General features: G+C 42.7%; 1 protein-coding gene across 3 annotated transcripts in view; it reads left to right on the top strand.

The window, feature by feature from the left end:
* The window catches only part of LOC138982077 (cordon-bleu protein-like 1), an 86,562-nt gene that overhangs the window by 35,293 nt on the left and 35,235 nt on the right, over nucleotides 1-16,034 (top strand). For all 3 annotated transcript variants that reach the window (XM_070355299.1, XM_070355301.1, XM_070355300.1), the window contains exon 2: nucleotides 2,503-2,748. In XM_070355299.1, coding sequence (XP_070211400.1) covers nucleotides 2,503-2,748 — 246 coding nt within the window. The remainder of the gene's footprint in view (nucleotides 1-2,502; nucleotides 2,749-16,034) is intronic.

Below are 16,034 nucleotides of genomic sequence, written 5' to 3'. Positions count from 1 at the left end.
CGTGCCAAAAACTGCTCTATAATGGTCCCCCCTTAGACATCCAGCCTCGTTTTTCTTGTTACAATGTTAGTAATGTTACCAGCAATTTCAGAGAAAAGAAAGGAAAGAATCAGAGACTGCTTTCATTTCTTCTTATCAGTATTTATTTATTATTCATTTTATTTCATGTGATTTTTCTTTTGAACGGCATTATAAATCAGATCTATTTTATTTTCTGCAAAATATAGTCAAACAAAGAGATTGCTGTCTGTGCACTACATAATACCGGACGAAGATATAGATTGAAAATGGCTTGAATGCCTAAGAAAAACGAGGCTGGATGTCTAAGGGGGGACCATTATAGAGCAGTTTTTGCCACGAATTGGTCCCCCGGGGGACTACTTCAGAGGGGGGACCGGACCGGATCCTACACCGGTATTCGTCTTCGTTTCAATTTTAGAAATTGCCAATTTCACTTCATTCACGCTGGCAATATAATCCAAGAGGCAAATTAGATTTCAGAATTGTAAATTCCGACTCCATTTACGAGCGCAGTTATCGTCCCCGCGATAAACTTCCGGACGGACACACTTGGTATGTTTTCAATGGTGGGTTTGAAGGATCTAATACAGTAATTGTTCGCAGAAGGGTGCTTTTGTGTACTGTGGCTTTTCTCGCCTTCGTTGGAGCTATTTGTAATGTGAAGTTGAGTCATGTGCACGGTCGAACTCGGGGTATGAGAAACACATTTCTGAAGACTCTCAGCTACATACAAACGGAGCGTACATTATCTCTCTATTTCGGACTTTTTTTGTGGTAGAGGGTTGGTAGATTTATTTCTGAGCTTTTTGACCGTACGTACGAAGCGTGTGTGTGTGTGTGTGTGTGTGTGTGTGTGTGTGTTTGTGTGTGTGTGGTGTGTGTGGTGTGTGTGTGTGTGTCATTTGTACAAACATCTAAAGAGAGTTTATTCACAGGCAACAATCTTCCTCCGTTAGGAAACATGTAACAAGTGTTTGTCCTCTTGCATGGTGGTTGATTGTGTTAAATCTTTTGGCAGTTGTATTCTTCACACACACACACACACACTCTCTCTCTCTCTCTCTCTCTCTCTCTCTCTCTCTCTCTCTCTCTCTCTCTCTCTCTCTCTCTCTCTCTCTCTCTCTCTCTCTCTCTCTCCCCCCCAACCCCCAATAATGTGATATTTCAGACACAGTATCTAAATTGACAGAACATTTAGACAGCTGTGGTTGATGATGAATGCAGTTCAATATTCATCCCCCAACCCAGTGCTGAACAGTTCACTCGACGAGCAGCAGGGCTATGAATATTTAAACAGGGCTTTAAATGCCGCCGGGCTTACCGTTTATTTTGGGTCGGCTTTTACAGCTGGTCCTTCGACAAAGGTCACCGCACACACACACACACACACACACACACACTCACGTTAGTTAGGTACCGCTACAACGACGAACCTAAGCAGCCGAGATGAAAAAGGGGCCGAAACGAAAAAGGGGCCGAAACTCTGTATACCACTTGTGTTTCAAGTGAGACATGAATTACGGGAACTAGTTCGCGGCAGCATAGTCCATCTCTCTCTCTCTCTCTCTCTCTCTCTCTCTCTCTCTCTCTCTCTCTCTCTCTCTCTCTCTCTCTCTCTCTCTCACGAAGGCACACACACACACACACACTAACATGGGGACGAAACAAGCTAGGCCACAGTGATGGTGGTAGTGGTAGGAGCGGATAGCCAAAGCAGGACGCATAGAACAGCAGTGGGGGGCGCGGGTTGTGTATCGGTAGGGGAAACAGGAAAGAAGGGCGTGGAGGTACACAGAACCTTCCCGGTTTTGAGACCTCTGAGAAAATCAGAAGGATCCTTAAAACGGAGGTCAATGGCATTTTTCCACGATATGGACAGAAAATCTGAGAGAAAAAAACGAGGTATTGAAATGGGGGCGGGAGGTAATGAATCGTGGAAGTCTTAAAAGCAGGTTCCACTGCAGACGGAAAGGGGTCATGTTTTGTGTGACGTCTGCTCGAAGCAGGTGATTATTCTTACTGTGCAGAGGTCACACTGACCCGCAGGTGTATCTTTTTGTTTTTTTGTTAGTTTTTTGCTGCCTCTGAGTTGCTTTGATTGTGTTTCTTTTGGTTAACACGCGTGAACACAAATACAAAACACAGGAGCTGACAGATAGACAGTATGTATGCAGACAGACAGACAAACAATCATAAAGGCACGCACAGACAGACAGACGCACGCACGCACGCACGCATGCACGCACGCACCCGTGCACTCACGCTTTTGCGAAATTCGGGGGATACATTCGTAGTATTAATCTTCCAAAGGAATATAAATAATCAGATAATGAGGTAAGAAATGCATACATAGTTTGATAAATCAAAGTGACACATGAATAAATTAATAGACACCAAAGCTTATCAAAAATGCAATAAAGACGAACAAAACCAAGATGTCTTCATTGAAATATTTATGATTTTGATTTTGTGTCGTTGCAGAAAAAGCATGAGCACGGCAGGGGTGAAGAGGGCACCGGCCCCCACAACCCCCCAGGGGGGGATGGGGCAAACAAAACTGGGAGGGGAGGGGACTGCCACCAGCTCCAACGGCAGTGCCCCGACCCCTCTGACGTATTCCTCGGGAGAACCCGCTGATGACGTCAACATGAATGAGGTGGACGATAAAGTGACGTTGGATGTGTACTTGCCTTCTGGGAAGACTTCTATCGTCACTGTTGATTCCAAGTGAGTATTGTGAACTTTTCGTTTTTTCGTTTGTTAGTTTTCTTTCTCGCAAAGTTTGCTTTTTTATTAAAGTTATAGGTGCTGTTTTTGTTTGAGTCTCCATATGAATATATATATATATACATATATAAAGAAGGAAGTGCATAGACAACAAAGAAGAAAGAAACTAGTTCTTGATTACAAATAATTAGTTTATTCTTTGTCAATCAAAAGGCTCGTTAGACAACTGAAGTTTGAATTGTTTCTGCTGTTTCCTTTTGCTTAGACAAGAGATTTCGAATGTGAATATCTTTGGACAAGATAGCTTTATGATTGAGAATCGTACTCGACTAAACAAAATGAACATATCCACCACAATTACTCAGAGGTTAATAATTTTAGTGTGAAATTTATGCATGTGCTGTATTTTTTTATTTATTGTTACATGAATGTCCAGTCTGTTTGTGTGCATGTCTGCGTTGGTCTCTTGTCTCTCCAAGTTCTCCTACTCTTTGTCTGTTTCTGTTTTACTCCTAAGCTGTATTTATTTGTGTATTTCGGAAGAAAGGACCTGTGTTTGACTTTGCCATTGTATTTTTATTCACCTAAATACAATTTGTATTTGCTATTAAAATACGTTACTCCAGTTCTTTCGCATACATGACATTTTCAACCTCGAGAACCAAGCATAAACCTCTGGACGTTATGGAATGAATTGTCAATGAATATTTCCTAACCTACATTGATGTCGAGAAAGTTGAACGTTAAACGTTTACATGAGAAAAGGGAAGGGAAGTAAGCACTCCACATAGAGACAGCAACAGTAACTTGTGAGAGGCTGCACAAGTCTCCTGGCACCTTGTGAAATATGAAAGAGAACAAGCACTGACTTTCATCCGCAGAGAAGCAACTTTCAACTGTCATCATCACGACCAAAGAAGTGAAAGCAAATCAAAGCTGTTCAGTGTGTGCTTCGTGAACTCATTTGCCAACCATACACTTGCAGCAACCTTGACAGGGTACGATGACATATTCGGCGTCCACTCTATGGATGATACATTTCTACTTGTATCAAAATGGAGATCAGTATCAGCTATGATAGATACCGTCTCAGAAACAAAGGGACGTAAGCGCTCCAAACGCATACGACAAGTGCAACAAGAGTAAGTGAGAGTTTTGCGGAACCAACCTCCTGGCACCTGAGAGAATAACAAGCATTGAAACCGATGAACAAGCGACTTTCATCCTCAGCAAAGGCACATTCGTTTGATGGGGGTAACAACCTGTATCAAAATGGGGATGGGGATGGGGGGACCTTTCGACACACACTGATATTATTTAACCGGCTGCGACGCTATCAGCCATGATAGGCACGGTGACACATTCGCGGACACGGAGAACACCTTTATACCTGTATCAAAATGGGGGGGGGGGGGGGAAGCTCTCGATACAGACTGATATCGTTTTAACTGCATGCGACGAGGTCAGCTTGACACAAGAACACATTCGCTTGACGGAGGACAGCTCAGGAAACATTACTATACCTGTATCAAAAAGGGGAAAATCACGATACAGACCGATACAATTTTACCTGTATGTGACGCTATCAGCTAGGAACGGGGACACATTCTTTTGATGGCAGACATCTCCTACTCCTACCAAGAAGTAAAAAACCCTTTTTAAAAACTCACGACAAAAACTGGTATTTTTGGCCTGCTATATTATCAGCTATATTATGTAAAACACCTTTCACTGTATTGATTCATGCACGTGCATGCTTTCCGCTCTGGGTATTTCATCTGCAACATAATCAATAAAGTCGTCTGTGGTTTTGTTCTCAACTATGAACTTGCTTCAAAGTTATGTTGAAAAGGAAGATGACAGACAGACAGAAAGACACACAAAAGAAAGACGGACACACTGACAGACAGACAGACAGGGAGTCAGGCAGAAATGCAGACGATCAATCAGTCTTGTGTATGTAAACATTCACGGATGAGAGAACGACGGGTCAAACACAGGTGCCTTGGACAATTCCTATCAACCACACACCTGAACCGTAAGGAGAACGGGGTGGGGTAGGAGTGGGAGAGCTTTGTGTGTAAAATGGGGTCGAAGGTTGGACGAATTCAGGGTTCACTGATCATGGGAAGGTTAGTGTACTAGACCTCGGACCCCCCCCCCCCCCCCCCCTCCCCTACCCTTTTAGGAGCCATTTGTTCCAATGGTTCTGTTTCTTTCATGCAAATAGCACCGTTTTCGTCTTCGCTCAGTAGCCACTTTACTGTGGTGTACTGATGGTGAAATGTACAGCAAAGACACACACACACACACACACACACACACACACACACACACACACACAACACACACAACACACACAACACACACAACACACACACACAGTTTTCCTAACCATTGTAACCGGCATTTTTTTAATCGATTCGACTCAATATTTAACAATTCTTTTCCCAACATAACAATACCACCCGCTATATATATACGTTTACGGAAACATTTTCAAAGACAACATCGAGTAATTGACGATCTTGTTGAAAGTGGCGTTGTCCCAGCGAAGTCCACGTTTAGGGTTTGATCGAAGTGGTTCGACAAGTTATGTGGCACCTATTAATACCAGCGGCGAATTATTCCATTCATTCTTTCCACAAATGCACAGGCACCAGAAGAGTCTTTACGATTTTAGCTGGTTAGAATACATGTACGTAAATGCTGTTACTCACATGGCAAACGACTATAGAACCCTCACTCTGTTTATCACGCACATCTATCAATACCGGGACATTTATAGCTCTTCGCGAGTCAAGTTATGTGACCTATTTATTTTCGTCTTACGAAGATGTATAGAAAGCCGACTGTTCTGTTCGATCTTGCGCAGGACTGCATTTTAATTCGGGTAAATAGAGGCGTAATTCAACTTTGAGATGTCATGGAAACTACAACAATTACAAGTACCTCATCCGCCATCACCACCAACAACATCATCACCACCACCACTGCCAACTACAACAACAACAACAGCGACTAAAACAACCAAAAACATTGACAACAACAACAAAAACAACGACGACGACAACAACAACTACAATAACAACAACACTTGTGCACGTTAAATTCAGCATTCCTCGTCAGATTTCAACAATAGCTCCAAAATAGCATGTTATCGGCATAATGGTGTCATTCAGAATCCAGGTAGTTTACGACTGTTGTTTTCGTACCTTTAGTTTCGTGGTCAAAACGGACTGAATATATTCAGTCATACCTTGTTGTTCTCGCCACGGATGATTACATTCAATTTCCTCGAATACTGAACGGTTATATATGTTACAGTAAATTCTCGAAACTAGGAAATTTGCGAAATCCCTGAACATTTCAGTAAATTTGTGAATTTCCTGATTCACTCAGGGATTTCACAAATTTCCTAAAAATTCTAGGAAATTTGCGAATTTCCTGAAATGAGCATGCCATTTTTTCACAAATTTACTGAACAGTGAACAACGTTTCAGTAAATGTGTAAAATTCTTTAAAAATAAAAAATAATAAAAAAGTCAGTTTTCTTTATTTTACATTTGTGATTTTGATAGATTTGCTGTTAGAAGAAAAGAAAAAAAAAAGTTGATTTGAGCATGATTTGAACCGAACATCTTCAATTTTTGGGTCCGACACACTACCAACCCGCCACGCCAGCCACATGAATGGAAAGTGAAAAGAAATCATAAGAAGTTTTTGGTGTTGGGATCACGAAAACTCATGTAAAAACAGATCACACCTGAACTACCAAGTCTGACAGACCATAAGCCTTTGCAGTTCAGTCCGCGTTTGGTTCATTTTGCTGATAGGCAGCCCAACAGGATGGCAGGCAATGCAGATGTTGAACTGAAGTTCACCACAGAACTGTTCAGACAACGTGAGGAAAATAAAACAGTGTGGTCATGTTGAAAAGCTCATTAAGAAGAGGAATTGTTCTGGAAAAAAACCTGTCTACTATGTCACCATCGAGGAAACTTTCGACGTCATCAAGCGCGCTCATAACCGAAGAAGATGTCTCTCTTGACAAGGCTGTGTCGTTGCGGTCAGCCGTGATAGAACAGTCAGCATCAGGCGGGCAAGGTTTTGTGAAATGCAGCTGTGCAGGGTCGACAAAATGTAAAACAAATCGATGCAAGTGCTACAAAGCACAAGTAATGTGCAACTCAAGATGTCACAGCAGCCATCCTGCACCAATAAATAAGACGCACCATGAAGACATTTTTAAGCGTCTTTTCATTGCCATATGTCCTGGTTTAAACACGGTTTTATTCAATTAAACATGAGACAATAATAAAACGAGAAATAATAGGGACACGAACTCAAGCGAATGCTTATATTACGTGCCACATGCCCTGTGTGTTTTGTTTTTATCCTGTGTCATAATGGTATGTTAATATTTTCAAGCAAAAATGACAGTATAAGAGACATACAGAGAAAAGGAGAGAGAGAGAGATGAGTGTCATAATGTACCTTGTAATGTACTCCTTTAGATTTTATGTTAACAATTCTATGAAACATGACAGTATAGCAGAGACATATGAGTGTCACAATGTACCTTTTAATGTACTCGTTCAGATTTTATGTTAAACATTTTAGGAAACATGACAGTATAAGAGAGAGAGAGAGAGAGAGAGAGAGAGAGAGAGAGAGAGAGAGAGAGAGAGAGAGAGAGAGAGAGAGAGAGAGAGAGAGAGAGAGAGAAATATGAGTGTTTAACTTGCATTAATATAAGGAAACCAGAATCATTAAATGGTTCACAAGCAACCAACAAAGCACTTGTTTCCCTTCAAATGTGTTTCAGTAAATTTGCGAATTTCCTGCCCCTTGAAATCAGGAAATTCGCAAATTTCCTAGAATTTTTAGGAAATTTGTGAAATCCCTGAGTAAAACAGGAAATTCACAAATTTACTGAAATTTTCAGGGATTTCGCAAATTTCCTGGTTTTGAGAATGTACTGTAACATATATACATCCCGCTGTCACCCCCAGCGGTGTTATCGGCACTTTCGTCGAAACCCTGTACAGCTACATATATCATTCTTTCTTGTGAAAACGATCAGGTTCACTAACTCATTGTCATTACTCTAGTCTATTACCCCACTGCTGGAAAATTCGGGTCGCTTAATTCCTCCGGGTGTAAAGCTAGCAGCAGCAGCTCGAGGTTACTCTGGCTAAGAGCATCCTTCTGTTTAGACACATACTGAAAATCAGCTGCCTGGTTGCGTTCTGCGTATACAGAGTGCGGGTTTTTTTGCTGAATAAATTTCGCAGGTTGACATAGGTGTCAGTTTCAAAATTAATTCAGCAAAATGTATGACTGCCCACTTTGACCAGAAAGAAGCCCAGAATGTTGATTTGTGGTATGCGACCAAGTGAAATGATGTTCTTATACTATAGCTATTCTGATGAGCACGTGGGGGAATTCGGGGGCTGTGATTGGATGGTCTCTTCCGATCATCAAAGCATAATGCTACGGAAGTCGGCCATTTTTCTCAATATCCAAAAGCATATTGTCAATAGCAAGGACGCATGGTTCCGGTTTACCCACCTGTACCACACGATGTTTCACTGATCGCGACAACAGCATACACTGACAACTTGAAATTCTTCTCGGGAATGTTTTTAGAGCTTTACAAATGTCGATAGCATACCCTTTTCTGCTAACTTCCCGATGAAACAGCCCAAAGTCGAAAAATGTAGTACAAACAGGGGAGTACAACAGAACAGCCGTTTTTGTGTGCCTGTGAGCTTAGTTCACAGTTGCCGACTTACACAAATGTTCGCATTCGGCTTTTCTTATCTCGTAACTCCACAAAATACCCCACTTCCCCTCTGAAGTTTTGATGTACAACCCATGGCACAAACATTCATGTAGTCGTTTATAACTGAGGTTAAAAAATTCGCTTCATGACGAGACAAGTATAAATGCCATTCACCCAAACTGGAAACATCGCTGCCGTCTGCTCGCTTTGTACGGATTAGCTGTTCTCCTTTCCTCCCCTTGTTGCATCCTAGTTCTTCAGTTGTTTCTAGTTTTCCGTTGATGTTGTGTTTTGGTCTTCTTCATAAGTAGTCTTGTTCAAAATTAAAAAAACTCAAACTTCTTTTTGTTGTATACGAATGAACTAATAAAAAGCTGTTTAACAGCTGTGTTGTCAAATCGAGTTTTTTTCCAAAGTCAGTATGGCGCCTGCGCAAAACTAATGCGCATAAGAAACGGCGTCTGCTATCAAAACCATTACGCATCGACGCAAAAACTGTCATTTTGTAAGTTTGGAACAACAAATAAAGGTCAGAACAGCTATATAATCGCTATTGTATTTTCAGCGTAGCAATAGGGTCCGATATTTAGACTCGAACAAGTATAATGCGACTCGTCTTCGACTCGTCGGCATTATACTTGTCTCGTCTAAATATCGGACCCTATTGCTACGCTGAAAACACAATAGCTGGTAATAATTTGTGTGAAAGCCCGGCCAGATCTGTGTTTGTGAGCATGAAGGAAGGTATTTGTTTTGCTTTTGTTTGGTTGTTTGCTTAACGCCCAGCCGACCACGAAGGGCCATATCAGGGCGGTGCTGCTTTGACATTTAACGTGCGCCACACACAAGACAGAAGTCGCAGCACAGGCTTCATGTCTCACCCAGTCACATTATTCTGACACCGGACCAACCAGTCCTAGCACTAACCCCATGATGCCAGACGCCAGGCGGAGCAGCCACTAGATTGCCAATTTTAAAGTCTTAGGTATGACCCGGCCGGGGTTCGAACCCACGACCTCCCGATCACGGGGCGGACGCCTTACCACTAGGCCAACCGTGCCGGTTATTTGTTTTGCTGGATTTCGTTTTCCCACGTCTGTTTGTGTTTTGCATGACGCAAATGTTGTAACCATTACTTGTAATGAGAGATTAAAAATAGCGAGAAAAGAGTTTTATGTCGAGAAAGCATTTTTATTATTATGGTTCCAAGAAAAAGGTGCATTCCCTCTGCGGGCACTTGCAGATCGTCGTCCAGACTTACTGCTACCCGTACGTGTCATTTTTGAAGGATTTCAGCAACAAAACTCACGCAAATTGAAATGTTGCTGTTGGAGATTCGTTAGCGCAGCCTATTCCAAGCCAGTTCTTCATTGCAGTGCAAATTTGTAAACGCGTTTTGACGAAATTGACCATGGTAAAACACGCGTGGGTGAGCGATTGAGAGAGAGAGAGAGAGAGAGAGAGAGAGAGAGAGAGAGAGAGAGAGAGAGAGAGACGTACACACACACACACACACACACACACACACACACACACACACACACACACACACACACACACACAGACAGAGGGGTGGGAGGGGTTAGGTTAGCGAATACAACCTATACTTCGTGCGAACTGCCTACGGTTTTAAGTAATTGTCCACTGTGAAGTGTGTACCTATACCTGCCTACCCCAGAAACAACCTATCTCACAGACAATCTACCTTGTCATACGGGCGTAATAGCCACCGCCGTATTGGGTGGCTTCAACACAAAATGTTTATCTGAACCTTGATTTCGGAGAGGGCGGGTTTGGGGCATTTACGTATAAAAGTTTAAGCACAAAAAACAAATAATAAATATTTAGTCATTGGAACGTTTAATTAACAAAACGAAACATTCACAAGTACATCGACCCAAAGGTTTGTAGCGTGGACAGACAGAAAAATTATAGCAGACAGACTGGAAGCCTTTTTAAAAAAAAATGTGTCTCAATTATTATTCTGCCCGTCCATTATGAAGACCGATTTGTCAAAAATCAAACTATGCAATAACTAACCTTTCTTTCTTGTTGTTGTTATTGTTGTTGTTGTTTTTGAGTCACTTGAAAAAAAGTGACTCTATGTAATCGGTCAGTGTTAGTCTGTCCGGCCGGCCGTCCGGCCGGCCGGCCGTCCGTAGACACCACCTTAACGTTGGACTTTTCTCGGAAACTATCAAAGCGATCCGGCTCATATTTTGTTTAGTCGTGACCTCCAATGACCTCTACACTTTAACGATGGTTTCGTTGACCTTTGACCTTTTTCAAGGTCACAGGTCAGCGTCAAAGGAAAAATTAGACATTTTATATCTTTGACAAAGTTCATCGGATGTGATTGAAACTTTGTAGGATTATTCTTTACATCAAAGTATTTACATCTGTAGCCTTTTACGAACGTTATCAGAAAAACAAGGGAGATAACTAGCCTTTTCTGTTCGGCAACACACAACTTAACGCTGGGCTTTTCTCGGAAACTATAAAAGTGACCGGGCTCAAATTTTATGTGAACGTGACTCCCAGTGACCTCTACACTTTGACGTCTGCTTTGGTGACCTTTGACCTTTTTCAAGGTCACAGGTATGTCTTGAAGGAAAAAAATTGAAATATCATATCTCTGAAACTATTCATCGGATTTGATTCAAACTTTATAGGATTATTCTTTACATCAAATTATTTACATCTGTATTGTGTTGTGAATAGCAATTTCTTCCTGTCCATCTGATGCCTCATATAATATTCAGAACTGCGAAAGTGACTCGATCGAGCGTTTGCTCTTCTTGTTAATCTTGATATTGGAATGATAGCAGTAACATTTTTAGATTTAAAAAAACAAAAAAACAACGATAAACGACTTTTTCGGCTACAGCGCCGCTGTGCAGCGCTCTTCTTTCGGTCTCATGATGCTACCAATATCAGAAAGCAAGGTTCAAAGTGTAGTCATGATTTGAGAGCGCTTGACTTTGAGGTGTCATCACTGATAGCCCCACTGTTACCTGCAGCGCCCAGCAACAAAACTACTGTGTTAATCTCTATGTCCACATACCGCCACGCCCCCTCCCAACTCGACTGTACCTCGAACAGTTTAGCTTCGGTTCGTGTAGGAATGTTTTAGGGTAGAGACAGGCCCGTCGTTGTTCTTGGGGATGAGTTCATTGGTAATTAAAGAAATAATAAGAGGGGGGGGGGGGGGCTCCTTGCGTGGTTTTTTTTCAAACACATGATGTCCTTACAAAGGAGGAGGTGTGTGTGTGTGTGTGTGTGTGTGTGTGTGTGTGTGTATATATGTGTGTGTGTGTATATATGTGTGTGTGTGTGTGAAAGAGAAGGTGGGGGGGCACAGACAGAGCGTGGAGATGCGAGTGTGTGTGTGTGTTATTGAGGGGAAGGGGGGGGGGGTAAGCGTCAACGCAGTTGCACCAACGCAAGTTTTCGTGCGGGTATGAATGAACTTGCCGACAAAGAGACAGACAAACGGACAGGCAGATAGATTGACGGGCCCACACACCCACCCACCCTCACACCCTCACACACGAACATACACACACACACACACACACACGAACACACAGACACATCGCACAGCTATGCTGCCCTACCCCCCTTCCCTACACACACGCTTATAATAATAATAATAATAATAATAATAATAATAATAATAATAATTGTCAGTAAGTACTGGTGTCACATGACTGATGTGAACCAGTTGATTGGCTAATGGCGATGCGCTAAAACTGTTAGCGCACTCTTGGAGTGCGCTAACTTTTCCACAGAGCGTATTCTTACGCCCCGCTTTACCTAAGCAAGACTGTGCTCTCATCCTCAGAATTAATTACTGACATGTAGCTTATATTCTCCACAATACCAAATGACCATAAATTCCCTGCTTCTCAATTAAAGCAGAAGTGGGTTTTTTCTGACAGATTGCATGTGCCTGTGCCACAGTGCGGCTGCCACTGATCTAAAATAGAAGCCGCTGTGTTTAATCTAATTCTCGCCGACTTGCATAGATTCTTCTCATCGTGTTAGTGGCATGTAGCTTATCATCCACATTACCAAATGATGAGTTAATATAAAATTCCCACCCGCTAGCAGAAAACACAAGTGTTATTCCGATAACGTACCAGCTAGACCAGTTTGGAAGACTGACTCGATCGACTCTGTGAGTCTGTCATACGTAGCCGCACTGACTACACTGAAATACGACTGCATCAGTTCAGTAAATGAATGGTTTCCGAATTATTTTTTCAAGGCAAGAACAATCGTAATCGAAAACGTGTAGGGTTCAGAACGTTCTTACCATTATAAGACTTATTACCAGCGTGCCTCGTGCGTGCAGACTCAGTCAGTGCAGACTGCATGCAGTGGTTTGATGCCCTAGCAGACGACATAAACCCCGCTCAGTCCCGCAGTGGGGCACTGCGGTTATGAAATTAAAGGCCCCTCCTGTTTTTGGAACCGCAGGAGCTTTCTAGTTTGCTGTTAGGTAGATTTTTGGTTCCTCTTTCCTGTCATGCTCTCTTTTTCTTCATGAATTCTTTTCTTTTTTCTGCCTTCTTGCTCATTCACCTGTATTTTTTCCAAAAAATCTCTTCTCTTGCCGCTTGTCTCGCGATTCATGTATAGTTTAATCTGTTAGTGTTCTGATGTAAGTCCAGCAGTAGATAGGTTAAGCCTATTTTAACATACTGGAAACTGGTAATCTTCCAGTAGGTATTAATTTAGTTTTACTAAAGCCTGCTGGGACACAAGTAATGGGTTAGTGCATTTGTAAACAGGAATCGCTTGACAAGTGGCCCCCTTCATCCCCCCTTCCTCGTCCTGATATGGCTCTGCGTAGTCGGCTGGACGTTAAGCAACAAATAAACAAACAAACAAACCCCGCTAAGCAAATTAACATGTTGGGCAAATGTGAACGAAAAAACGATGGGGATATAATACGTGTAGGGTTCAGAGCATTCTTACCGTTCATATTTAGTATCAGACTCCCCGATGAGTGAAGATACAACACGAGAAATATGCCACATTTGTTTTGAAAATGTGCGAACCGTCGAGTCCCGCGGCTTCGAGTCAATCAGTTCAAGGGGAGTCACTCCGCACAGTCAATCCGTCGAAGCTCGACTGGAGGTTTCGAATCGCAAATAATGAACAGCACAGCCCTTTCTCCGAGTTCAAATGAGGTCTCTCTGAAAGATCATCACTGTTCAGATTAACGCTACACTGGAATTTACCAACAGAAATTAAAATGCGTGTGACGAAAGCACGACACACTTGAGACACCCCACACAAAAGTAGATCTTTACTGTACACGACCTGACCACACAGTTATGCCTATTCAAATGCGCATTGCAAAATGTGCGTTTGGAATCTTCTTTTTTCTATGGCGGTACTGACAATATCGTTATTGAAACAATCCCAGTGCACTAAGGGATTTATAGAGCAAATCTCGAAAATAATTATTGAACTCAGCGCTATGCGCTTCGTTCAATAATGAATTTTCTCGATTTGCTCTATAAATCCCTTAGTGCACTGGGATGTCTCAATAACTTAAATAATAATAATAATAATAATAATAATAATAATGATAATAACGGGTATTTATATAGCGCCTTATCCGAAGTTCAAAGCGCTTTATGCCGTGTGAGATGGAATTTGTTTACACAATATATCACGCATTCACATCGGCCAGTAGATCAACAGCCTATAGGCGCTGCATCCACCTTTCACGGCCTATTATTCCAAGTCACACGGGTATAAGCCTCATATTGATTGATTGATTTTGGTGGACATTTTTATCCACGCCTATACAATTTTGCCAGGAAAGACCCTTTTGTCAATCGTGGGATCTTTCACGTGCATACCCCAATGTAGTGTACACGAAAGGACCTCGGTTTATCGTCTCATCCGAAAGACTAGCACTTGAACCCACCACCTAGGTTAGGAAAGGGGCCGGGAGAAAATTGCTAACGCCCTGACCCAGGGTCGAACTCGCAACCTCTCGCTTCCGAGCGCAAGTGCGTTACCACTCGTCTTCACCGTCTATCCAAACTGTCAATAATCTAGCAAGCCTACTTTAGAAGGAATCCGTACAGTAACTCTAATACGCTGAGTTAATTACAGGGTCTCTCCACATACGTATACCTACACCGGTCACATAACACCAACCGAGATCCCTCAAGTTTTATGCCAAGTCAAGTCAAGTTGCTGTGTCAAATCTCTCGTACCTTCCACCCCCCCTCCCTCCTCCTTAGTCCTCTTTGCTCGGTATGACCGACAGTGACCCCCCCCCCCCCCCCCCCCCCCCGGTTTGAGATCTTCATACCTTGACAGGTCTTAAAAAGGTGAAAGGCTTAATAATATCGGGTAAATTTACGGACGTTATTCGCAGAAAGTCTAGGAAAGCATGGTTGTAAAAAATAGGATGCGTTAAAACCGGGGAGGGGTGGGGGGTAGTATTAGGGGTATCCACTGTGGTGATGTAAGTGTTCGGTCGCCCCCCCCCCCCCCCCACTACCACCACCACCACTCCTCTAACCCTCACCCTCAAAACAAACTTCCTCCTGCCACCACCAGAGGAGGGAACTCAAACAAAAGTACTCACGCACAGGGACAGTTAGTTAGAGTAGTAGGCCGTTCTGATTTGTGCTCAGTGGACTAGAGTGTCTTTGGTCTTGGCAGGTATAGTGGAGTATACACCTGCCGGCCACGCTTGTGTTTCAGGTAGAAGGAACTACTGCCTGGACAGGTGAATAAGAGAGAGGGGGACTGAGACAGAAATAGCAAAGGCTAACTAAGGTAGTTATGTGTGAATAGAATATAAGTGCAGCCTGACTGGCAGGCAAAAGAAGGGACTATTCAGTCAAGCCATGCACGGTGGACACGGAACAACACAGACACTGAGAGAAAGAGAGGGGCGGATGAAAGCAGGAGGCCGATAGAAAACAGAACAGATCGCAACAGAGAGAGAAGAGAGAACGATCGAGGGGTCAGGTAGAAGAGAAATCTGACAGAGAACAGACAGGCACGTGACATGTGAGCAAAGAATTGAATTTAAAAGCAAGTAGAACAGATAGAAACAGAAAGAAGAAAGAGGCGGGTTGAGGAGAAACAGAGAAAACGTCGAGGAGCCAGGATAAAGAGAAACCAGACTGAGAAAAAGAGAAACGACGAAAACGAGGAGCCAGGTTGAGGAGAAACAAAGACAATAAGGAGGCATGTAGAGATCGACACAGAGGGAAGACATATGGCAGATATAGTTCTACTGAAGAGAAACTACATAAAAGAAGAAAGAAGCAGGAAAAAAAGAAACAACACTAGAGACAACAAGAAAGGACCCACAACATTATTATCACTAGTGCAGGCAGGCCGTACGGGCTGAATGACGCGTACAGCAGTACGTGTTGCGGCGAAACACCTGTCTGTGTCCCCAACCTCTCTCCTTCACTGCCTGCTTCCTCCCTGCGGGCCTTGTTACCTGTGC

Source organism: Littorina saxatilis, linkage group LG12, assembly GCF_037325665.1.
Source record: "Littorina saxatilis isolate snail1 linkage group LG12, US_GU_Lsax_2.0, whole genome shotgun sequence".
Taxonomy (NCBI): Eukaryota; Metazoa; Mollusca; class Gastropoda; order Littorinimorpha; family Littorinidae; genus Littorina; species Littorina saxatilis.
Note: the sequence above shows the minus strand (reverse complement) of the source record. Positions and strands in the feature narration are given on the sequence as shown.